Source organism: Capricornis sumatraensis, chromosome 3 (assembly GCF_032405125.1).
Source record: "Capricornis sumatraensis isolate serow.1 chromosome 3, serow.2, whole genome shotgun sequence".
In the NCBI taxonomy this organism is placed as follows: domain Eukaryota; kingdom Metazoa; phylum Chordata; class Mammalia; order Artiodactyla; family Bovidae; genus Capricornis; species Capricornis sumatraensis.
The window spans coordinates 175,067,117-175,093,648 of NC_091071.1; the positions used below are offsets into that span (position 1 = coordinate 175,067,117).

General features: G+C 38.5%; 1 protein-coding gene and 1 non-coding gene across 2 annotated transcripts in view; both read right to left on the reverse strand.

The window, feature by feature from the left end:
• Positions 1 to 411: 411 nt before the first annotated feature.
• On the reverse strand, positions 412 to 518 carry LOC138077362 (U6 spliceosomal RNA). Its single transcript, XR_011144799.1, has one exon. It is a non-coding gene; the product is annotated as a U6 spliceosomal RNA (small nuclear RNA).
• A 4,942-nt stretch (positions 519 to 5,460) lies between these two features.
• CDC42 (cell division cycle 42) overlaps positions 5,461 to 26,532 on the reverse strand; it is a 48,782-nt gene continuing 27,710 nt past the window's right edge. The window contains exons 2-6 of the mRNA XM_068969551.1: positions 25,120 to 25,274; positions 22,324 to 22,396; positions 11,907 to 12,016; positions 11,581 to 11,778; positions 5,461 to 6,953 (exon numbers count right to left, since the gene is read on the reverse strand). Of these exons, the coding sequence (XP_068825652.1) occupies positions 6,864 to 6,953; positions 11,581 to 11,778; positions 11,907 to 12,016; positions 22,324 to 22,396; positions 25,120 to 25,224 (576 nt within the window). The 5' untranslated portion in view covers positions 25,225 to 25,274 and the 3' untranslated portion in view covers positions 5,461 to 6,863. The remainder of the gene's footprint in view (positions 6,954 to 11,580; positions 11,779 to 11,906; positions 12,017 to 22,323; positions 22,397 to 25,119; positions 25,275 to 26,532) is intronic.

Below are 26,532 nucleotides of genomic sequence, written 5' to 3' on the forward strand. Positions count from 1 at the left end.
ACTGACATTACACAAAACAAAAGCATGGGGGATTGAGTTCTTAATAATGTTTCTGAATAGTTCTTATCCCTTGATATTCACTAAACGGCTTGGAGCAGCAAGATCTTCACGCTTAGCTTCAGGGATATGGCCAACCTGGGACAACAGTCCTGGTAATTCTGGGGCACGGAGGAAACTGCATGGCTGACCTGATCTTCAGAGAGGTTTTTTTGTGTGTTCCTGCCTCCCGAGTGTCCGAGAAGGAAAGCAACTTCAGAGACGAAGCATCTCCAGCTCTTGGGATACACACCCTATGAACATGAAGTTATTTCTATGAAGTTGAGAAGCTTGGGTCTTAGATTCTTTTTTTTCTTTTGGCGATTCGTTTCATATATGATACTATACATGTTTCAATGCCATTCTCCCAAATCAAAAAATATGGAACGCTTCGCGAATCTGCGTGTCATCCTTGCGCAGGGGCCATGCTAATCTTCTCTGTACCGTTCCAATTTTAGTGTATGTGCTGCCGATGCAAGCACTTCGATTCTTCTTAAAGAAAGCTCTAAACTACCTGGAGCTCTACCTGAGCTCTATAAACAGTGAATCTGTACTCCTGTAACTACGCAAACATAAACTCCCCAACATACACCCAGTAGCAATGTCACCGTGGTGTTGGTAAATACTCCCTCCCATAAACCTAAACTCTCCCCAGTGCAAAGCAAATCTGGTAGCTGGTAATATTTGCATTGCACTTATGTGTTTACAGAACAATCACATATATGACATAATTTCTCACACTCACCACCTGAGATGTAGAATTTATCATTATTCCTATTTACAGATGAAGCAAATAGAGCCAACGGACATTCACTGACAAAATCACACAGCTAGTACAGTCTTATAATTCGGGGCAATTATTTCCCACCAGCACACACCACCTCAGATTTTTTCATTCTGACTGGCTACAAATTCCGACTCCTAATGTTTCCTAGATGATTCAGAAATTTCCCTAGTCCACCAGGGAACTGGCTCAGTCACTGTTCCTTTCTACCTCACCACCTTCTCCCTACCTTCTGCCACCAAGACCCTACATTGGAGGTCCCTGGCGGTCCAGAGGAGCCTGGGAGGGTTACAGTCCATGGGGCCATGAAGAATTGGACATGACTTAGTGACTAGACAACAACAAAACCAGTGGTGAGGGCCCCACACTTCCACTGCAGGGGATATGGGTATGATCCCTCATTGGGAAACAAAGATTCCACACACCCAGCAGCCAGGAAAAAAAAACAAACACCTACATACAGGGATGTTGTTAGGCAGAGTCCACCTGGAGTCACTGTCAATTTTAACTTAAATTCACCACTAGGCGGAGTTAATCTCAACAATCCAAGAAATCCATGGGCTACAGAACAGAGGGTCCAGAGTTAAAAATAGCTCAACAAATTGTTTAAAAAAAGAGACAGCTGGATACTGGCACAAGTTTTCCCACTTACATGAGGCTATACCCCAAACAGCCAATGGCCCATTATCAGGGAGTAAAGAAAGAATTTTCAGTTTAGACTTTATGGCTCAAAAGCAATGACCATCTGTAAACCCACCCACTGTTGCTGCCTCTGAGAGGACTGGTCACATTGGGCTTTGCATCAACTTACACCTAAACCACAAACCAAGAAACTAAAACTCCATACAACCAAATATTAATGTATCAGAATACGGCTAATACAAAGGAAACCACTACCTATTTAACCACTCAAAAAAAAAAAAAAAAACCCGCCTGCAACTATACTCACTGACAAAAGAGGAAATAAAAGCCAAGTGACACTGCCCAAAGGTCTGACAAAAAACCAGGATGGGTGTGGGTGTGAGGTGGGGGTGGGGTGGAGTTGCAGCAGAGGAAACAAGTGACCGTGAGTTAACAAGCGATTTCATCTCCCCAAAGTCCAATGTACTCTGTTGGAATAACTTCAATTTATACTCATTTCTCGGAGAAGGCAATGGCACCCCACTCCAGTACTCCTGCCTGGGAAATCCCATGGGCGGAGGAGCCTGGTGGGCTGCAGTCCATGGGGTCACGAAGAGTTGGACACGACTGAGCGACTTCACTTTCACTTTTCACTTTCATGCACTGGAGAAGGAAATGGCAACCCACTCCAGTGTTCTTGCCTGGAGAATCCCAGGGACGGGGGAGCCTGGTGGGCTACTGTCTATGGGGTCGCACAGAGTCGGACACGACTGAAGTGACTTAGCAGCTTAGCAGAGTACTCATTTCTAGCACTGCCTTATATTTTTGAATCTGGACCTGTGTACTCTCTGCAGGTGAATTAGAATATTCCTGGAAGAGTGAAAAAGATCTCCATCTTCAATGAAATGTGTACAGTACACTTGTCTTGAAGTTATCAGGGAAATACAGCCTTCCTCTACATTCTAGCTTTCACTTAGAAAACCTTAGCTGAACTCTACAATTCAAATACCTGCCCCCTTCTCAAACTGCTGCCTAAGCAACCTAACCGCTGAGATGACTGCCTAAACTATCTCAGTGTCAGTCCACCAGTAAGACTATGACTATGAACTTTGTAAACCTTCTTTCCGACTAAGGCTTACGAAGAACTGAGTGCCAGCTTGGGACCACAAGTATGGAGACCTCTTCCTCAAAGGAGAAAAAAGCTGTAAAGACTGTAGTCTAAAATTACCCTAAAACTCATGTCAGATATAAATGAAACCTTAAAGAGACAATCCAGTGCCACAGTTCTGAAACCTGGGGCATATTAAAATAGCAAATGAGCTTTAAAGCCATGATGTTCCTACAAAAAATAGTTTGAAAAAAATTCTGATGCCCAGACCCTATTTCCAGGGACTGCCTAAAATTGCTGCAGGCATTATTTTCCTTTTTTTTAAATAAGCTCCAAAGGTGCCATTCACACAGTCAGAGTTAAGAACCACTGAGGCACACACTGGTCCCCAAACATAACGAATCAAAGGTCTATCTTGGGAATATCTAAAAACTAGATTGATTCCCAGGTCCCACCCCACACCTATGTAGACTTGCACTTGAAACCTCAATGACAGTTAAGTACAGACTTATTTTATACACAAAGGGGCCAGGAGAGTGAAGCTGCCCGCACACGGAGTTAGGACTGTCATTCTCCAATGGCTCCAGAGCCTAGTACAGAACAAGAGCTCTGACGAATGAATCTATGTTGTGGGCATGCACGTGCAGAGAAGTTTTACTCTCTTATATGGTTATTCAAAAAAAAGGCAGGTATCAAAACTGTAAAGGAGAGAAAATTCCAAGCAGAAGTCAGGAACTCACATCTGTTTTATTCTCTGCTAATATCCTCAAGAGCCTTATTAAGAAGGAAAGAAAGAAAACCATACTTTTTAACTACTAAATCTGAGGGAAATGAACGTCTGAGTGGCAGGCTTTGGGCTTGGCTATGTGGAACCCTCTGGACAGTGGAACGTGAGGGATGTTCAATGTGCTTGTTCCCGCACCCACTCTGGCTCACTACCTGATGTCCTCTCCGGAAGGCTCCGGAACAAGAAACATGAAGCCAACCTGAGCCCAATCTGAAGCTTGGAGGCAAAATCCAACTGACCCACAATCTAGAAAAATAAATGCTGTTGCATAAGGCCGGCTGAGAGTTAGCATGGTTTGTAATGCACCATTATTGTAGGAATAGTTAATGGTTTTTTTTTTTGTTTTTTTTTTTAAAGAGGAGGGGCACTTCAGAAAAAAATACAAGTAATATATAAACGAAGTATTGTAACAGTCCTAGAAAGAAGAAAATATTAAGGTGAGGTCTTCTGTTGAGCTTTTTAAGTTAAATCACCATGCTCTGAAGTTTAGGCAAACTGGGTAAGTCTTACAGAAAACAATGAGAGCTAAATCAGGAATGTGATTCAAAGACACTCCCCTCACATATTATTCAGATATCCTAACCATGAGGAGCTCAGTCTTTCCTGAAAAATAATAGAGTTGCTACTTCTTGGTGAAAAACCATCCAAATTTTCAATGTATGTTAGCTGTACCCAGAGAAGACTAAGTTTCAAACCTCAAGAAGCAGGGTTCCTGTACACCAGTTCCTTAGCATTCAGCACCCTCCAATAACCACTAACAACATCAAAATGGGAGGAGAAAATTAAGAGAATAGTCCAAATCTAACCATGAAAAGTAGTATCTTATCCATTCTATGAAGATATTGTGAAGATAATTAGAAGACACCAATGATCTAACGACAGCTTTTCAGAAAAAAGCGCCACTACACTAAATGTATAACAAAAAACTTTAAGAGGTATTCTGATTATATTCAATACTATGAAAATAGGCCCTGCTTCAGAAAAAGGAAATATAACATTTTAGAAAGCCGAAGAATTGATGCTTTTGAACTGTGGTGTTGGAGAAGACTCTTGAGAGTCCCTTGGACTGCAAGGAGATCCAACCAGTCCATTCTGAAGGAGATCAGCCCTGGGCTTTCTTTGGAAGGAATGATACTAAAGCTGAAACTCCAGTACTTTGGCCACCTCATGCGAAGAGTTGACTCATTGGAAAAGACTCTGATGCAGGGAGGGATTGGGGGCAGGAGGAAAAGGGGACGACAGAGGATGAGATGGCTGGATGGCATCACGGACTCGATGGACGTGAGTCTGAGTGAACTCCGGGAGTTGGTGATGGACAGGGAAGCCTGGAGTGCTGCGATTCATGGGGTTGCAAAAAGTCGGACAGCTAAGTTCTAGCACAGAATAAAATCAAGTCAAACATGACTCCACATAGAAAACTATGAAAATGAGGCTACACACTGTATCAGCCTTATTAACTGAATTAACAGCCCTTAGCTTCTAAGATTCTCATACAGATCAGTATAATGCTCTTAAAAATAAATGAATCATTCTTGGCACCTACAGAAAATGTGCCCTATATTCAGATACAAGGCATGGAATCTGTAATTTGATAGAAGCAGTTTGTGGTTAACACCTTTGGAGCAGTGATTCTCAAACTTGGCTGCATAATGGAAGTACCTGGAAAGCTTCTAAATAATCCCCTGCTCAAGCTGTACTCTACAAAGCAGCAAAGTTTGAAAACCACTGACACAGAAAACTTGGGGAGAAAAAATAGCTGCTTTCCCACTAATCCATGGATTGGAGGTACACTGTCATTTCAACAACATGAGCAGTGAGCTGTCAGAGCACTTCTCTATGGAACCCACTTGACATTAAAGAGAAGGAGTTGGCAGGCTACCTGTCAAACTTCAGGGAGAAGGCAGAAATCTGAATATGAGAGGAAAAAATATCTCAACCTGAATTCCAGAAAACAAAGTACATTAAATCTTTACGCTCTAAATTTTTATCCTGAAATCTGTTAGAAAATTGATGTCAATGAGAGTCAAGTTCCCACTCCTAAATGTCTAAAGATTAAGAGGCGGAGGGAAAATAACAATCCCCAGGCTGTCTTGTGAAGGGTTTTTTTGTTTGTTTGTTTAATACATCTGAAAAGAATGCATATACAAAGAATTGAGACATGAGAAAGCATTGGTTCAACACTAACGAAATCTACAAGAATTAGGATTTGGGGAAGGTGGGGAAGATAACCTAACATTTTTAAACCTTGAAAACTGCAACCAAAATAAGCTGATAAAATCCTTATTAACACTTCTGAAGAGTCTTCATAAGACTCTCCCTAGGATTTTTAGTGAACTAGAGAGCCTCACCTGGCTGCTCTAGGGTTCCTTGTATGCAAAACAGAAATAAGGGGATTCCCCTGACTGGTCCCCATGTTGTTAAAGGTTCTCCCCCCACACCCCACCCCCAGCTTCTTAATGAAGCAGGTCTCCATCCTCGAGACTTGGAAGAGGATGTGAATCATCCCAGGCATCTGTCTTCCAGCACCACCCCCTTGGATTTCCTCTATATACCAGGTCTTCAGCTGTGTTCTAGGAACACCATATCATACACTATTAAGCTGCATGTCTATCCTAAGCATATTAAGACAATGACTGACAGGGGGGGAAAAAATGTTTTTTAATTATGTACTCAATCCATTTGGTGTATTTCAAAAGGTGCAATACTTTTCTTCATTTATCAGTGAAAGAAGTTAGAAATTAACTTCAAAAAAAAATCAGCAAATGGCAAACGAATTTCCTTGAGAGTCACAGTCACATATATAGTGCATCCTAGAAAAGAGGAGGGGCAAGACAGGTTCCACCCACTTTCATGAGTTTCATCAAATACTGGACCTACTCAAGGGTGGAGAGAAAAGGCAACTTTCAAAAAGGAGTATATTATTAAATGAGGCGTTTACTATACTCCTTCCTAAGAGCACCAGGTGGGGAACATGTTCTCTAAACTAGATCTAGGAAGCGGAACATGGAATCAATCCGTCCTCCTCCCCTAAGGGCTGCCCAATGGTTAATGGATTTAAAAAAAAAAAAAAAAGACTAAATATAAACAAATCCCACACACACTCCCCTGCCCAAACAAAAAAAAAGAAAGAAGGAAAAAAAAAAAACACTAGATATCCCAGATTACTCGCCAGAGTGGAACCCGGGAACAGCTTTAACAGCCCAAATTAGTCTGTTACAGAGTCATCACAAGCATGCCTTGCTTTTAAACAAACAAAAAAAATAATAATAATTTTTTTGAAACGACAAAACAAAAAACTAGTACTGATCACTTTTCTGACAATACACAATTACTCAAAATTAACTAGTATTGAGAGGGGAAGGGGCCATACCTACGGGCCTTGTCTCACACAAGTGCATGTGGGTAGGTGCAGGGCATTTGTCATTATTGCAAAAACGAATTTTAATTTTTAATCTTTAGTTTGATTTAAACATTGCTTTTAGTATGATGCCGACACCAGCTGTGCAGAAAGGGCTCTGGAGAGACGTTCATAGCAGCACACACCTGCGGCTCTTCTTCGGTTCTGGAGGCTCCAGGGCAGCCAATATTGCTTCATCAAATACATTCTTTAGGCCTTTCTGAAAAGGGGTAGAAAGAAAAAAATTTGCAGTCTGATATTCAGTATAATAAAATTGAAGATCAAATTTAAAACATTCAAGCCCCCAAGAGTTGGCAAAGAACGAGTCATTGAAAAACCCTGATCTCAACACAATTATCTCACTTCACGAAGTTCTGTCCAGGCAGGGCACTGGAAGGATCCAGCAATTCAGGAGCAGAGGAGCAGATATTCATGAGTGAGACAGTGGTTCTTTGAGAAAGCTTTTTGCAGACCAATGTATGTCACAAGAAGCAAACAAGCACACGTGTCATTTGCTCATTCAATGAGTTTTGTACAATGTGCCGCTGAAACATTTTCCATAAAAACAACTAAGCAGCTCTGCATTCAAACGAAACAGCTGAATATGGAACAGGAGTGAGAGGTCGGGCACTGGGCAGTGGCACCCTTATCACATGAAAGGCGCAGGCAAAGATGGAGAGAGCAATTACAGTGGCTGCATCAAAGGTATTCACTCTGAACTCCCTTTTTCCCACCAATTAAGAGCCAGGGGGATTCAAGGAAGCAGAAATGTGGGTACCTTATACATATGTGAAACTAGAGCCAGTCAGTGCAACAGGAATAAAAAGCTTCATCAGGCATTTATACAAACAATTGTATATTTTTAATTTCAAAATTTGAAGGTAACCACAATTGTACGTTTCCCCTCACAACAATAAAATCAGAAGCAGGAAAATATAAAGGTGGCAGCTTTACATCTCAACATTAACAAACCTTCAGTCAACTGTTAAAATGGATGCTATTCTTAAAAGAGTGTAACAAATGCTCTCATAAAGCAGTAGCAGGTACATCAATATCTTTCCCACCCAGACTGACAAACACTCCACTACAGCACAGACAGCCAAAGCAATAGCAACACAAAGTTTCACTGCACAAAGGAAAACCAGAAAAGAATCCTCCCTTCCCCAGTACACTCTACTAGCAGGTCACCCTTTCCCATAAATTTTGTCATGCAATTACAATTAACAATGGATCACAAGAGTAAAATGATGTTTGTGTTATTTTCTCCATCAAGAACTAAGATCTATAAGTGTTAAAAACTCTTAATTTTCTCCAAGGACATTCTTAATGCCAGACCAAGTTCCCTTTTGCAATAGTAATCCAAACCAAAAAGCTCTCAGCATCAGGCAACTCAAGCAGCAGAAAGTTAAACAAGTCCAACTTGACTACTGATCACAAAAAATATTCTATAAGATATTGCATTCTTGATCAAAAACTAATACAGAGGTTGCTCTAAGGTAGTGAGTAAAAAGACGCAGAGGCTTTCAAACAGGATGGTTTTATTCCTTTGTTTTTAAACGATCTTTCTACAGTAGTGGGACAGGAAGCAGCAGCAAAGAGGGGAAGGAGAAAACAGTTTAGAATATACAGCACTTCCTTTTGGGTTGAGTTTCCGGAGGCTCGAGGGCAGCTAGGATAGCCTCATCAAACACATTCTTCAGACCTCTCTATAAGACAGAGGGGAGGAGAGAGAATAGCAGCCAGGTTAGAGGATTAGAAAGACTAGCAGATACAACAGCAGTCCGGATTAAATGGGCTGAATTCACAGAAGCAATGCACCTTTAGAAAAGTAACTGCCAGAAAGCTAGATCTTAAGTCCATTATCAAGAGAGTAAATAACTGAACAAATGTCTTACCTCAAAAAAGGTTAACTGAGCAAGAAAACAATTTTTGTGACAATGCCATATGTTGATTTCTAGAACAATCACACTTTGAAATCTAACATTACAACATATTAATGAAAACAATGCCAGAGGAATAAATGGACATGTAAACACGAGATACATGCATTAAATTAGGATTGGTACTTGCAAAACACCCAAGTACTTCTAAAGACAAGAATGGCACACGCATTTTGGAACTAAACCTACTACAATTTCAGGCTTCTGTGAATTCATCCCCTGAATAACTGAAGGGCACAAACGGCAGACTAACAAGCATGCTACATGTTTCTAGATTCAATGACACATCTAGATGGGATTCATCGGGATCTCAGATTAAACAAGTTTTCCAGAACAACAGGTTCAGGCATTTAGAAAAAGTGTTAATTGTTCAGCAGTACCAACTGGGAGAAGTTTAAAGAAAAGACTCTAGAAACAGCATACACTTCAGTTATTCAGTAATGTGTTAGAGCAAGTAACCACCACCCAATAGGAAAACAAAGAATGGGGTCCTAGAATGAGTTTTAGCAAGCACATCAATGCTTTTAATGTCCGCATGGGGTATCAGAGCATAAAGCATGGAGTGAAAACAAAGAATATTCTCAGCTCTATAAGGAGTAAGATGCAGAAATACACTTACACCTCAGCCAGAACTCCAGCGTGACAGTATGACTCAGCAGTACTGGTACCAGGTCTATAGACTCAACCTAAACTCAACCTAAATCTGAAGCCACAGAGTTACCACCCAAAGAAGTTTCACATGTCCTTTACGTCAGCTGGATCCCAAGTAAACATGCCCCTCAAAGCCCCAGAGCACAGCTCCGGTAGCAAATGTGTGAGCCCCAGACGGCCCCGCTGGCCCTATTTTGCTCACCGCCCCAACAGAGTATCTTAGAAGACTGGCACCACATATTCCATTAGGTACAAAATAAATGAGAAATAATAAGCACTTGAAAAGAAACAAAACGTTAAGTTTTCTTCCTTCTGTGTCTTTCACAAACTAGAAATGCTAAACAAGTCAAAGGTTCCTCTGAAATTCTTTCTATATATCTAGGAGCAAATTCTGGCTGTCAAACATAAAGGAGGAAAGCTATCAAGGAGAAATAAATTTTATAAGGGGAAAAAAGAAGAGGACAACAATTAGTAACTAGGGCATCCCTTAATAAGAAGCAAGTATGTTCCTGCTTATTGACAAAGATCAACTAATCCCCTACAAGACAAACCTAATCTTTGCTTTAATCACACTATCTGATTATATAAAGAGTTCAGTTTTAGAGGAACCAACAAATTCTGGAGTCCTAAAAACTTCCGGCTTCCAAACTGCACCAGGGACCCCATTTTCTGTCTTCTCTTTTGATTTCTCCAAACTTCAAAATCTGATAAGAAAAATATATTTGCTAAGACTTTTTCAAATTTCTGTTCTCTGAAAAGGGACTTCCTAAATAAATCTGCTCATATTGTAGAACACCTTATATGGAAGCATCCAATTCTCTAAAATAAGCTTCTCTTGGGACCTAAAATTGGGCCCACATGGCTTACCTGCCTCCACTTCCCCCAAAAGCAACCCATATTCAGAGAATGGGGACATGCAACAGTTAGCTGACTCAAGTGTTCCACACACATCCTTCTTCAGTACACACACAACATTTTTCTAGCAAAACACAGAGGCGTTAGGCATTTTTTAAAGTCTCAGCCAGCTGTACAATTATGCATTTTTTAAAATCTCAGCTGTACATGTAAGAAAATATAAAATCATCTCAACTTGTAAATATCTGTGATGTCAATACAACAGAACTGAACTGTCAGGAAAAACTGGGCTTGGAAGAATTAGGCCTTGAAGCTATCCTGTGAGATATCCAGCTTCGAACACAAATTTTGTCTTTACATATCCAGCCCAGGGCTAAATTGGAGATTTCTAAGTTATGTCTACACCCTACTTACTACATACCTAGTACATGTAGAATATGTAACTATATGCCATTTACTTTAGCATATATATAATCAAGAATCTGTCTTTTTAACTTAATTTAAAAAAAAAACCTATCTGAATAAGCAGTGTGAGAAATATAAGTGAACTTCACATAACTGTAAGAAATCTCTACCCTTCAGTCCTGCCTTATTTTAATTAGGCATGTCTGCTCACTGTTCAAATGTCAAAAAACAGAATAAAAAAGTTCTGGGCTAATTATTTCCATAATCCTTCCTTCCACCCCCCAACAGAACAATTCTCAAATGGGAGAATAGGTTGGCGATACCATGAAGGCAGAGAAGGTGAAACCACACAAGCCAGTTGTAACTCTCAACCAAAATACGCTCAGCACTGCTCACTGTCCTCAGAATCTGAAGTTTCCCATCAAACTACGAACAGAGTTCCAATTAAATCATTCAGAAAGAAAAGCGAACAGTGTAAGGAAGGAATGCCTCCCAAAATCTAGGAATAGAGATATTATATAAAGGCAAACTTGAGAAATGGCCAAGGTAGCTTTCTCTGAAAGTCTCAATGATTACGACCAATTCCCGATTTCAGATGAATTACCCCAGGAGGCTATAGCATCAACTGTCAGTACTGATAAAAGATGAGATTTACTTAGATGAAATTTTAAGTTGGGGGCAGGGGGAAGAGGGGAATCATTCACATACTCTTATAAATTTGTGCTAATATGGACCTTACCATTAATTAAAAAAAAAAAAAACACAATCCCTGACCACTACAAATGATACATAAAACAGGGAGCTCACCAACACAAGCACTTTATTTAGAGACGAATAATTTTCTTCATAAAAATGGAGACCTCTAACAAGACTTCTAACAGTCTTCCTGGGCAGCTTTCTTGAGCACTGCATACTACTGTCAGAAATAACCCGTGTCCTAAATGCTACTCAAACCACTCCACTGTTAATAGACATGGGGCTCCACACAGTCCTCACCTGTGTGAGTGCAGAGCACTCCACATACTTGACAGCCTTCAGGTCACGGGCCAGCTTTTCAGCAGTCTCTGGAGTGATAGGCTTCTGCTTATTCTTAGCAAGTTTCTCAATAGTAGAGGGGTCATCTCTGAGATCAATTTGGGTCCCAACAAGCAAGAAAGGAGTCTTTGGACAGTGGTGAGTTATCTCAGGCACCCACTAGAGAAAAGATATTTTTAAAAAAAGAAAAAATACACCTGCATTAATCCACAAGCCTCCAAAGCTATTTACAAGTCAACAGAAATTCTATGATACCCTTTTTTTCAGGGAGAAAGTATCTAACTCACCTTCTCTTTCACATTTTCGAATGAGGATGGAGAGACCACTGAGAAGCAGACCAGAAACACGTCTGTCTGTGGATAGCTCAGCGGTCGCAACCTGTCATAGTCCTCCTGCCCTAAGGGGGAGAAAAGCAAAGAAATCAGCAAGTGAGTCTTGGTGCCTAACAGCATTAACATCACAAGCAGCCAACAAATTAAGCACGTAGTTAACAGCACACTTACTAATGAGAATGTAACTTATCTAATAAAATGTATAGCTTTGTAACAGAATATTTAAGCAATACTCTCAACTCAGCTAATTCTAGTTAAGAGGTACAAGCTATCTGTGATAAAATAAGTCACAGGAATGTAGTGCTCAGTACAGGGAATATTGTCAGTGACAGCTCAGTAACTTTGCATGATGTGCATAAAAATATCAAGTTACTATGTTGTACACCTAAAACTTATATAATAATTGTGAGTCAACTATACATCAGTAAAGAAAAAAAATGGAGAAACTGTTTTCACTGCTTTAGAACAGCAATGAATTTGTTATGTATTATTTGCCTTGTTATCAATTTACAGTTTTCAACAAACTGCTGCCAGAAATGATTAAAAATCAGATCTACTCAGATCTAAGAAACAATGACAGTGAAACTGTGTAGGCAGGGGTCCCCAACCTCCAAGCCATGAACCAGAACCTCCTGTCAGATCAGCGGCAGCATTAGATTAGAAATGAAGTGCACAGTAAATGTAAGGTACTTGAATTATCCTGAAACCATCCTCCCTACACCCAATCCATGGAAAAATCTTCCCTGGTGCCAAAAAGGCTGGGGAGTGCTGACCTAAGCAAACAAAAACCTCAGTAAAATCCAGCTGACAAAATCCACTGCTCATGACTACCAAATCAGGCTCACATGTTTAGTTAATGGGTACGTGTAAGACACCAGTACTTGAAACTGAAAACACACAGAAAAAAAAGAACTCAACAAAAATCAATGTGATGTTAAATTAATACGGAGGAAACTCTGGTGAAAAGGAGAATATTTACATGGTCTTAAAGATTATTTATAAATCACAAGGGGGGAAAAAACATAAGCACACTATGAAGAAATGACATCACCTGACTGAGTGATCAAGATTGCCACCAATGAGTGGCAGGTGAATATCATATGCCTCTACATTCATATACTAAGGAAGACATCACTAAGGTAATATTCCAACCAAAACAGCATAGTTTGTACCTAATCATGAGAAAAGAGACCAAAACCAAAATGAGGGGAGGAGGGTGAGGATTCCTAGGTCTGTAGTATATTAAAATGTCATGAAACACCAAAAAAGAGGTTGGGGGCAGAAGAACTGATCCAAATTACAAGAAACTAAAGAGACATAACAATTAAATGCAATACATGGTCCTGGACTAAAAGCAGAACAAAACTGGACTTAGATCAATTGACAAGCTGGAATCTAGATGTTAGAGTACAGTATCGATGCTAAACTTCCTGAAGTTGATTACCATTATACAAAAATGTCTCTCTCCTTAGGAAATGCATACTTATTCAAGGCTGTGTGTGTTGGTCGCTCAGTTGTGTCCAACTCTTTGAGACCCCATGGGCTGTAGCCCACCAAGCTCTTCTGTCCATGGAGTTCTCCAGGCAAGAATACTGGAGAGGTAGTGATTCCTTTCTCCAGGGTATCTTCCGCACCCAGGGACTGATCCTGGGTCTCCTGCATTGCAGGCAGATTCTTTACCATCTGAGTTACCAAGAAAACCCTAATTCAAGGATAATGACAACTTACTCTCAAACAGTTTAGGGGGGAAAAAAAGTATGTACAAATATGTTGAAAGAGGAAAAAAGCAGATAAAACATTAACAACTGGTAAATTTTGTTAAGGATATATGTGGGTTCCTGGCACTATTTCTGCAACTGTTCTTTACGCTTGAAATTATTTCCAGATAAAAAGTGTCTTAAAATATCCATACACATTTCCGAAACTGTGAAGGAAAGGGAAGAGTCACAGAGAAAGGATTTCATAATCCAATTTCAAAACTGAACTACAACAATCCTATGTATTAACAAGAACAGTTCACAAACAAAAAACAAAAGGGAATCCCTGGCGGTCCAGGTTGGGTCTCCACACGTTCACTGTGGAGGGCAAGGGTTCAATCCCAGGGGAGGGGAGACTAGGATGCACACAAATCATGCAACCACAAAACAAAGAGAAGAACAGGAAAGTACTTGATGACACTGAACTGGATGCTAAAAATGATCAATGGTAAACTTTATGTTATATGCATTTTACCACAGTAAAAAATATTTTAAGGGGAAAAAAGGAAAGTTAAATATTTTGTTGTTGCTGTTCAGTTGCTCGGTCATGTCCTACCACCTGGGAAACCCTAAATATTTTCTATGCCAGTGATTTTTTTTTTGCCACCAATAAGAAAGAATATAAGAATTTAGGGTAGCTATCAAAACATGGTAATTAAAGATGTCAAGGAAGCCTGGCATGCTGCAGTCCATGGGTTCGCAAAGTCGGACAGGACTGAGCGACTGAAGTGAGCTGAAACAATACATAAGTAGACAATAAAGGTTTTGTCAGAATACAGCAAGCAAGTGAATAAGGTTTAAAGAAGTAAAAATAGAGATTACAAAACATCAATTACAAAACAATAAAATCATTTTCAGTACCTCTAGCAATTACTGATGGTTAGAATCAAAGGAAGTCAAAGATATGCACTAAAGTGTTTAATACTTAAATACTATAGCAAGCTACTAGTAACTTAAATACTTACTACAGCAATCTGCTAGGATTAGAATCAAAACAATTCAAAGGTATCCACTAAGGTGTGTAACTATAATGTACAATTGTAGACACAGAAGGGATTAAAAAGGAAAGAATGGGGGGGGGGGGTGAAATTAGCCAAACTCTTTAATTCTCTCAATCTTAACTGCCTGAGCTCTAACACTAGCTGGAGCTCTGAGGTATCACAACCAAAGCTCCAAAAGAACAATAAAACAAAAACTAAATTTAGAAAATAAGAGGATGATACAGTTAACCAAACTGCATAAAAAGTACAGATGTTCACACACCTTTTCTTAGCCCTAGTCCCTATTCAAATAGAATATATTTCATGAAAATTAAGGCCGACATAGACTAAAAAAGGCTACATTTTTAGTCATCCAGCCCCTGCATCAAAAAGAGACTCCTAAGCAACACTGGGAGCATCTAAATAAATGCCCAATGTTTTACATGCAACCAACCTTCAATTCAGATGGACTGGAGGCAGAAAACAAGTAACAGTCATTGTTTTTTAACACAAGACCCAAAGAGGTATTGGTCTGTCCATTTACTTGTAATAAACAAGCCCTCAAAGCTATAAATCTTTCTTTTCCTTTGCTAAGGAGAAAAAAAATTCAAAAGTAAAATTGTTCAATAAACAAAATGTAGGTTACCTTACATTTGCTACAAGTGCTACATTTAAGGAAACAGAGTATGATCCCTTAGATGAGCAAGTCTCTTCAATATCCAAGCATAATTTATCCAGCTAAAATCTATTTTCTGCGTTTGTCACAAGCAGTCGTTATTCACTCAAGATAGAGGTAGCAGTATCATTTAACATCCTTTAAGGTACACAACATAATCAAAATTTCCCTCTACTATGTAAGACAGGTTTTGACTAAAAGCCTTAAATTATATTTAGCAGCACACCAGCTCACCACTTAATTTTTAACACTTGACAAAAAGCAAGGGTACATCTCATAGGTTGCTGGTTTTGTTCCTTGCTCACAATCTCATTCAAAATTTGAATTCAAGAGGAATTTAAGTCAACTTAAACTGAGGACTCTGGTCCATATGAAATCTGAAATGTTCTCATGGTATGAAAAAAAAGAATATGGCTAAAAAACAATTTTCAGAGAATTTCAGGAGGACATTACAAATTTCATAGAATATACAACTACAAATTAAAACTTTAAACATTTTTTTCTACACACACTTTCTCAAAATTCAACAGCATTTAGTGATCCCTGCTCCATCTATGCCGTGGAGCTTGTGTGCGTGTGTGCGCAGTGGCTCAATCAAGTCCGACTCTCTGCAACCCTATGGACTGGAGCCCACTAGGCTCCTCTGACAATGGAACTGTCTAAGCAATACTGGAGCAGGCTGCCATTTCCTCCTCTAGGGGATCCTCCCAACCCAGGGGTCAAATCCACATCTCCTGCATTACAGGCAGATTCTTTACCACTGTGCTCCCCCAGGGAAGCCTGTTACGGAGATTATTCCTAAATAATTTCGTAACTTTCACATCATGAGAGAAAAAAAATCCAAAAATAAATGGGGACACTGGAACCTGAGATTCCTACCAGCTTATATATAACATCTGTAAAAATCTATACCATTGCATGTTAATGCAGAACTTACTGAAGACTCAAAGAAAGATTCTACAATAACACTAGAGACCAAAGCGGCTATGAATATCTCTGTGAACAGCATTGCCATTCCTGACAAAGTAATTGATCAATAACTACAAAAGACAGCCAGATACTAGAAACACCTCAATGAAAGTTTTTTTTAATTGCAATATAATTGCTTCATAATGTTGTGTTAGCTTCTGCTGTACAACAACATGAATCAAGAACAGCAACAGCTAAACCAGGTCAAAGGACATCACTATGGCTTGTTCTGAGTATTATTCTTTTGCTAAGGAAGAGAATAATATTAGCTCTTCACCAAACACATTCCAGTCATTGTGCTGGGGTTTAATTGTAAAGTGAGTCATGTAGGGATGTGAGAGTTAAACTATACAGAAGGCGGGGGAAGGGAGGGGAGAAAAAAAAAAAACCATAAAGAAGGCTGAGTGCAGAAGAATTGATGCTTTTGAATTGTGGTGCAGATCAAACCAGTCAATCCTAAAGGAAATCAACCCTGAATATTCATTGGAAGTACTAATGTTGAAGCTGAAGCTCCAATACTTTGGCCACCTGATGTGAAGAGCCGATTCATTGAAAAGACCCTGATGCTGGGAAAGACTGAAGGCAGGAGGAGAAAGGGGCAACAGAGGCTGAGATGGCTGAACTACCAAATTTGGGCATAAATTTGAGCAAATTCCAGGAGACAGTGAAGTTACAGGAAAGCCTGGCGAGCTGCAGTCCATAGGGTCACGGAGAGTCATACAGGACTTAGTGATAAACAATGAACCATAAATGCACAGCTCCTCAGGCTTTACGTATGTATTCACTCCATTAAACTATCGCTGAATCTTTACACCACCTCTGAGGAAAATATTTTCAACATTTTATACATCAAGGTAATTAAGCTCCACATAGTTAAGTAACTTACCAACTATCGAGCTAACTGGTCTATCTAGCATCAAAGTCCAACCTTTCTCTCGTTTATTGCTATGGTAGTGCCTGAAGTGACTGATTACAATTGTTAGAATTCAAAAATGAAGCTATCTTCCGAAAACTGAACCTAACAAGAGAATACATAAATAAAATAAATGAGAATGGAGGGAAACAAATTTAATGTGAACATAAATGAACTGAACTGTCTTCCAAATAACATAGCCACATGGAGGTGGGGGCGGGGGAACAAAATCCAAGAAACTTTGTATGTTATTAGACCAAAGGAAAAAGGTATTGCAAACCAATCTTGAACTCTTATTACATATTTGCTTTTCACAGTGGTATGGTATAAAATTCTGAAATTGCTTTATGTGTGTTGCAGAAGTGAAAATGAGAACATTTTACTCATCTTTCACGGACTCAGTATCTACCTATAGAAGACATGGAGATGAAAACATGGAGTTGGTGAAGGCGAAGACGACAGCTTGAATTGGACTGAATTTGGAGTTATCAACAAAAACTCGCTATCCAGATTAAACACACCTCCCTAGCTGGAAGAATGATATTCAAGACAAGTCACTGTGGTTCAGGACAAGTCACTGTCGTGCAAAACAAGTTGCTACCCTGTCATAGCTGTTCTGTTCTCTTATCTATGTCCAGAGCTCTAAAACAATAAGCACGTCTAGGACTTAAGATTCCCATTTTGCAACACTGTAGGAGAAATTGATTCAGGCAGAAAGTGTCAGTGATTATTAAATTTAGAGAGAGTGCTAAAGAGTATGTTTATACCATTTTAAAGTATCTCCTCACAAAGTGACTATTAATTATAAAAGGAAATATTCTAAATATATAGTAGGAAAACTGGACAACTCCACAAAAAGTGATCAAAATTACTTTTACCAAAAGGTGATACCCTGAGATGGACAGACTTACCAACCTGGTATACTAACCAAATATACCTATCTTGAATCTACTCATGAGGAAATGGACAAACTCAAACTGAGAAACATTCCATAAAATAAATGGCTAGTTTGCTTTAAAAAAAAAAAAGGCAATGGTGTAAAAGGCTGAGACTCTATACTAAAAGATATTAACCAAAGAGAGTGACAACTACATGCAATGTGTGACCCTGGGTCAGATCTTGTAGAAGAAAAATTGCTATAAGGAAGGAACAATATTAAGACAACTGACAAAATCAGAAAGTTGACAACAGGTCAAAGCTTAAAATATTACACACACACACACACACACACACACACACACACTGCTAAATTTCCTAAATTTGGTAAGTGCACTGTAAGAATTCCTTGCTCTTCAGAACTGCATACTGAAACTTTAAGACACAAAAGGGCATGAGGTACGCAACTTAAGTCTACTAATGGCTTAGAAATAGAAGCAATGCACACACAGGGCTGGAGAATGTCACAAAAGGCTAAAAACTGGTGAATCTGGTCAGGAGTTCTTTGTAGTAGTAACTTATCTATAAGCTAAATCAGGATAAAACACACATAAATCCTGAAGCTAAATCAGGATAAAAAGTGATAAAAGACAATGTGCATCCAAATACTAAAGTGTTTCTCTAGGAAACATAAAACTACAAACAGACTCCTGTGTTAACAAAAGAAGTTAAACTGTGCTGTGATCAGACTACTGTGTAACCATGAAGACTATGACACACAAGTACAACCCTGAAAGATATCATCGTACTTTTCTACAAAGAGATAAAGGCAGGTACAGAGAAAAGGACGGGGGGGCGGGGAAGAGTATCCTTTTCTTTTCCCTATGTATAAATACAATGAATGTACAGGAAGAGCTCTGTTTTGAACATGCACTAAGATGTGATTGTCTCTGGATATAGATGGTTTTTCATATTCTCCTTTTGCTTATCTATATTCTGTTTTTCCTATAATAAGGAAAAACCTGTATCTCTATAATAAACAGTAACATTTTAAATTCTGACATAGAAAGGAATTGGTGGTGGAATTGGAATTATTCAATATGGAAAACAGACTATGATAAAATACGTAAGTGAAAAGAGCTAAATATAGAACTATAAACACAAGGGTAAAAAGCATTAAAAAAAGAAAAAAGAAAGAACAAAATAACTGGAAACTCATTAAACAAGAATTTGGTGTTGCGACCACCGAAGCAGAAATAAAGCTATGAGACAGAGGAAGAGCCCTATCTCTGGTCTTAAACAGTATGATTTTAAAACAGCTGTAAGAGTTGTAGCCAAAGATAGGAATAGTATAAAAAAGAAGTCAAAATGACTATATTCAATACCTTGTAATAACTTAAAATGGAAAAAAATCTGAAAAAGGAAATACATATATATATATATAAATAACTGAATCACTCTGTAGTACACCTGACACTAACATGACATTAAAAATTAATTATACTTCAATTCTTAAAAGTTTTTTAAAAAAATAAATAAATGAATTAAAGAATTCAAAACAAAATAACACAGTCGACAGGTTAAAAGTAACCAAACAAATAAAGGAAATCAGAGGCTATCTGAGCATGGATGAAAGCTTTAGCAGAAAGAACACTGAGTTAATGAATGACTCCAACCAGGATTCTGAGATTAAGGCCTCTGGAGAAGGATACAGAGTCTCCTCTTAAGTCTATCAAAGACAGGAGACTCAATCTGGATGCCTAATATCCCAGGTCTCCAGCACCTGTCAAAAAAGATCTTAGGCTTACAGTGACCTTAACCAGTTGAGGTGAAAACTCTGCAACTTGCCCAGTACAGTAAAATAATTTCCTTAGTAAATGTCTTTCAACCCCTATAAAGATTGAGAATCTAATATAGAAATGAAACAAATCAAACATTATTATTAATTTTCAATTACATTTGGGAATAACCTATTCTTACTTAACACTCAGTGTCTGCAATATTTAAAATAATCACCATGTTAAAGAACATGATAGATTAGTTTTCTGATTCCAATTTAAAATGTGTCACAGAGTAAGTGATCTTGAGTTTTCATTGAAAATGTTAAGAATTTTATGAAAGTTGTAAATAATACTGTTTAAAAGATAAATTAAGACAAATACAGAAAATCATAAGTTATCAGGTTTATTCAAGTTATATACGTAAACACTTGGGTATGTTTCACTTGTCATGTCAAGCAAACCGAATCACTTAAAATAAAATCTGAGTATTTTAAGTTTATAAATGCAATCTAAAGTGCTACAAGAAATTTAACAGGTGTAAATGAGGCTAACTAGGATTAAAGTCTGACCAACCCAAGTTAAATAAACCAGTATTAATCAAAGGACCCTGGGCAACTGTGAGAATGATCTGTTAAAAAAGAGATGTTTTAATAAAAAGAAGTAATAAGTTGTGCAACTATTAATAAATGTAAAGGCTTACTCACTTCCAAACTGTGACCATACAAAGACATATATATAAAAGTGTTCACAGCACCATTATCCATCATAGCTTAAAAACGGAACCCAAACCATCACCTTGTTATTGGTGGATGAATGGATAAAACAAACTGTGCTATATTCATAAACTGAATACAAAAGAAACAAACTACTGATAAACATAACAGATGAATCTCAAAAAAATTATGCTACATGAAAGAAGTAAAACACAAAAGGCTACAGATCATACGGTTCCAATGATATGAAATTCCAGAAAAGCAAAACCATACTAACAGAAAGCAGATCTGCAGCCACCTGGGGCCAGGTCAAGGGATGGGCCTGACTGTACAGGGCACAGGAAGCCCTTAGAATGGCATATCTTGAGGACTGTGGCAGTTACACAGCTATATGGGATTCCCAGGTGGCTCAGCAGTGAAGACTCCGCCTGCCAACACAGGAGTCGTGGGAGGGTTCAATCCTTGGGTCAGGAAATCCTCTAGAGAAGGAAACGGCAACCCACTTCAGTATTCTTGCCTGGAAAAATCTCATGGGCAGAGGAACCTGGCAGGCTACAGTCCACAGGGTTGCAAAAGAGTCAGGCAAGACTGAGCGAAAACACCACCACAACTATAGTCAGCAAAAATAATCAAACTGAACACTTAAAATGAGTGAATTCTATTGTACTATACTTCAAAAAAGATTTTTTAAAAATGATTTAAGACATAAATGTTTATAAAAAAATAAGTTTTGAAATTTGAAAATAAAGATTAAAATTAATTTTCAACCTCAGATAGCCATATATTGCCTCTTCTCTGAACACAGATTGTCTCCGAAGGCACACAAAAACAAAAAAATCCTTCACCAACTGTGAGATGTAGGTCATTAACTTACTCTGTCCATCTTCCAAGTTTTCTCTAATATACCATTACTCTTAGAATTTTTAATTCAGAAAAATTTTCAAGGTCTAACACACCATTAGAAAGTCTCTAAACTTAACTGTTTACTACTGTCTCTCCACTTCACCCTCCCAATTAAATCTAGACAGTTCCTCAAAGTGGGCAGTATGATATACTCCCTAAGAGCAATATGTCATCTGGCAGGCAGTGAGAGGATAACTCGTAAACAGCAAAGAGGTTAGAATTCCTACATACCAAAACAAATTTCTGAATATTTCTTTCGCCTAACTGAACTGATAACAGAAATAATAGAAGTCAGAGATTAAGATGTGTAGTTACTGTTAAAATAAGGAAAAAACACTGAGAAACTGTAAATAAAGAAGAAATTTATTTAAATTTGAAAAGCTGACTGCAAATATCAATATTGTGAGCTAAACACTGGTTTGCCCTAAAAATTTTTCAAATGTAATATAAAACAGCAAGCTGTAATATGATACAGAAGCTACCTATATATGTAATATACAGACACATATACTAAAGACTAAGTAAGTCTTCAAACCCAAGAGTGACAGCAGAGCCTGTCCAATGTACTCTGCTCTCATCCTACTTGGTCCCCTTCCACACCATCCAGTGAGGGTACTCCAGACACCTATCTGCCATTCCAGGTCAGGGGCTGCTTCTTGGTCAAGCATCGACCATCATAATATTCAATCCTGCTATTAACAAAAGCAAATGGTTTGCTAATACTCTAGTTTCCCAAAATGTCCCAAAAAAGACAACCAGCAAGTGTTACAGACGAACACATTACAGAAGACAGCAAGTTTTCACCTGCAGTATCAAAAAGTCCAAGAGTATACGGCTCTCCACCAATCATAACTGTGACAGCATAGTTGTCAAAAACCTAAAACAGAAAAATATGACATTGTTAGTGTGCAAGAGGATGGTCAAAACAGGACAGGACAACTCTTAAGCTAAAACAAAGTTTCCTTCCCAAGACTCAATGCTCTCTCAGTCCATATTTCTTCTATGACCAATCATGCCAACTAAGCCCTTGCATGACCTAACAGTTCTTCCAAAAAAAGTGACAGAAGATGCACTCTGGCATGTCTGCTCTACCCCAACAGCCCAGATAAAAAGCCACAAAAGGGTTAGCGGTATCGCAGGAGTGGAGTCCCCTGACTATACGAAATGATACGGTTTGAAACTTTTCAGACACTAATTTAAAGTTTACCTAAATTTTCTATCTAATTTCTAAGAAATTATTCTTCACAGGCCATTTCCTTTTAATGTAGAATTTAAATCTCCTAGGTCCATGATAATCTTTTTCCTTTCAGGGTTCAAGACAAGAGCAGCCTTGTTGCAAATATGCCCCATTAGAGAAAAATATAGGTTCCCTCAACTTACTCAAGGAAAGTGTCCAAAAAGGCTGGCAGATCTTTTGTTGGGACTTCATGAATAAAACTCATGTTACTGGGTACAAACCACATGACCTAAGATACCTTCTTTGAATTGAGTATACTTAAGGACAGTATATAGGTGTGTGTGTACACTTAAGGATACTGAATAGGGTATACTACTTATAAATAGACTGCAAAACCCATAACAAACAAACTCAGTATATACTAATATATATATATATATATATAGGTGTACTAAGTAATTTGTAAAAATGGGAGGTAACTAAAGGAAATGAAAGTTCCAACAAATGAAAAATGAAAAAATGAATGAAATGATAAAAGACCCAACACTAATTCATGGACTCCTCTGAATTATTAGTAATTTACAATTGAAAAGCAAGGCTTTCCAGCCAAGAGAAGGATGGTACATTTTAATATCGGCTCTGCTTAACACCAATTCTCTGATTCATGTTTTAGTGGACTGGATTGTTGGGAGCTTGTTTAAATGTTTAAAAAAAAAAAAGTAGACTGGAAAAAAGGGCTTGGGAGAGGCGGCAGTTAAAAGGAAACTCAGTTCTTGACCGCAAGAACAAGGAAGTAAAAACAATATGGTTAAGCTCTCATTTAGGTTATTTTCTGAAGCCATACCTAACCCTTTTCCAGAGATCCACACACAAACACATACATAAAATACCCACAAGCTCTCCTTAAACACTTAAGACTCAGAAATCCCATTTGTATGAAAATAACTTTAAATGGAAACTGAAACACGAACATTCTGATAGCCTTCACTCAAGATCCACAAAACTGACCTATCTCTAAAGGTCCCCTAAAAGTCCCTTTCAACCTCAGCACTTCTTTCACTTCCAAATATCTCCAAAAGGGCCAATTCAAAAATACTCATGTTTATAAATATGATTTCTCCCCCTTCAAGAAACCCTAGTTTTTCCTCCTATAGCCTAGGCCTACCTCAATCACTATCCGCCCTGGGACATTACAGACTGCCAATTACAATCAAACATAATTACCAAACCTTTAACCTGTCACCACCCTCTTAAAAATACTCTCATCTCTGAAGATTAATCTGAAGTAATCGTACATTTTCTTCCTTTTCACTTCCAAACAATACTCAGTTCAGTTCAGTCGCTCAGTCGTGTCCAACTCTTTGCGACCCCAAGAATCGCAGCACGCCAGGCCTCCCTGTCCATCACCAACTCCCGGAGTTCACTCAGACTCACGGCCATCAAGTCAGTGATGCCATCCAGCCATCTCATCCTCTGTCGTCCCCTTTTCCTCCTGCCCCCAATCCCTCCAAGCATCAGAGGCTTTTCCAATAAGTCAACTCTTCGCATGAGGTGGCCAAATATTAATCATACATAGGTGCTCTATAACCTCTAAAATAGCTCACTTAACAGAGGTGGTTGCGGCCAGGCCAAGCCAACACTAGCTCCTCTCTCACCACAGAATAGACATCTATCTTTAACATAATTATACCACTGAATTGGTCAACCAACCTGGGACAAACACTGGATCCCCAACACATTCACAGTGAGTGTTACTCTAAATAACTCTCCCTCTCTGACTTCAAGATCTTTGTTATCCCCATTTTCCTTCTACTCTTCTAAGGAGCTGATAAAAAGCATTATGTTGCGAGCGAACCTCCATAGGCTTCTGTTGATGTTCTCATAAGAAAAATAGGTCTTCTCTGCCTCTAAACGCCAGTCTGGAGCACCATTTCTGTGAGGACAACAGCTCCATAAGCTTTTCTTCTACTCCCTAAGGAGAATGTGTAGACACACACTACTTTCCCTAAGGAGAATGTGTAGACACACACTACTTTCCCTCAAGTTACAAGGCCCCCCAAAATCATCCCGAAGAACTCCAAGCACTGATTAATCATTGGCCAAGATAACAAAAAAAAAAAGTCACCTCATTCCAAGATGTAGTGCATACTCCAAACTGAGACCACCACTCTTTAGAAGCTTGTCTACTGGAGTTTTGCCTCCCAGCACTTCTTGCAAACCCTTCTGTCACCCCTTCTGACTTTCCACTGATTTTTCAGCTGTTTAATTTTAAAGTGTACATAATTTACCCATGAGAAGTCAAGATCTTTAAAAACAGGAAACAAAGGCAGACAACAGAAAAATTTCAGTACACACATGAGAAAGTTTTCAAAAGGATATCAAATTATAATAATTTCACTAACAGATGAAAGCTTTATACTTACAGTTGGTACATACTCAGATGGAAATTTGTTGGTTGTGTAGGATATCAGGAGACACGTTTTACCAACAGCACCATCACCCACAACAACGCACTTAATTGTCTGCATTGCTGAAACAGTTTTGTATCCACTTTAAATATTTCAAATTTGATGATGACCTACAAAAAGATTAAAAATAATTCTCTCAATTATTTGTACTTACACATATATTGTTTTTCTTCAATTAGCAACAGACTCACACATTCAGAGCAATAACAGAATCAGCACCTCAACTACCAGCGCTAGGAGAACCAAAAAAGAGAAACAGTGATTTGCAAATAGGAGTCAATTTTCCTAAGTTTCTGATCCTTGGTTGTTTTTGACTTAAGTGTTTTTCTTAAAAAATCAAAAAGAACATAAACAGCAGCACAGATCTTTTTATAATGAAAGAGAAGAAGCTATTTCAGAATGAACCCCACTTAATGTCAAGCGTTATTTTGTGCAACTTTTCCTTCAGTTGTACATGCCCCCACATGCGTGTATACACATATATGTGTACTAGACTGCAAAAAAAGGCCACTGCTTCAGAGAATGGTCCCTTTACCCCACCTAAGATGGCTACTCAGGCATAACTAATAAGCAGCAGAGCATCATCACCTGCCCCGCATAACAGATAGGCATGAAGAACCGGACAAAGATCAGGGTGACCCCTGGTCTCAGTGGCTGTTTCAGCACCAAGCTGTCAAGCTACTAATTCAGTATTTATGGTATGAAGAGATCAAAATCCAGACTTTTCAAATGAAAATGATCACTCTAAAGCATTCTAACTTATAAACAGATACAATTACCTTAGCTTCTTTTACTATAGTCCTCCATTCTAAGACACTACTGATTACAAATACACCAAAGATTTATTAATTTTATCAATTCTGAGATGCTTGTTTTTATACTTAAGCATTTCTAAAATCAGAACATATCTTTACCAAAGGTTCCTTACACTTGTTACCAGCCATTTTACCCCAACATGTTGCCATCTATGAAACTGGGATATATGACATCTTGTATCAGCGAAAATCTTAAGTTTTTCTGAAATAAAAAACACCACTACCTATGTATCTATTTTTTAAGATTAAATTCTTTTTCTTATAATTCTGAAGGGATTACAATTTCTTGTTAGCTAGAGATGCCACCTTATTAACATAAAAATGTCAACAGAATTAGATGCCAGGCCTATATGCTCCTACAGTAACCTCTGCAACTCTTCAGCATCACTTAGGCCTGTTAGTGTCTCTGTATATCTATGAGGAATGGTAACACACAGGAAATATACCTTCTTCCATCCTTCATCAAAAGCATCTTGCCTGCATCTCTCTTTATTCAACCTCCTTTTATCTTGCTCTTTTCCCTGTAATGCACCAGAGAACAATGCACCAGCAT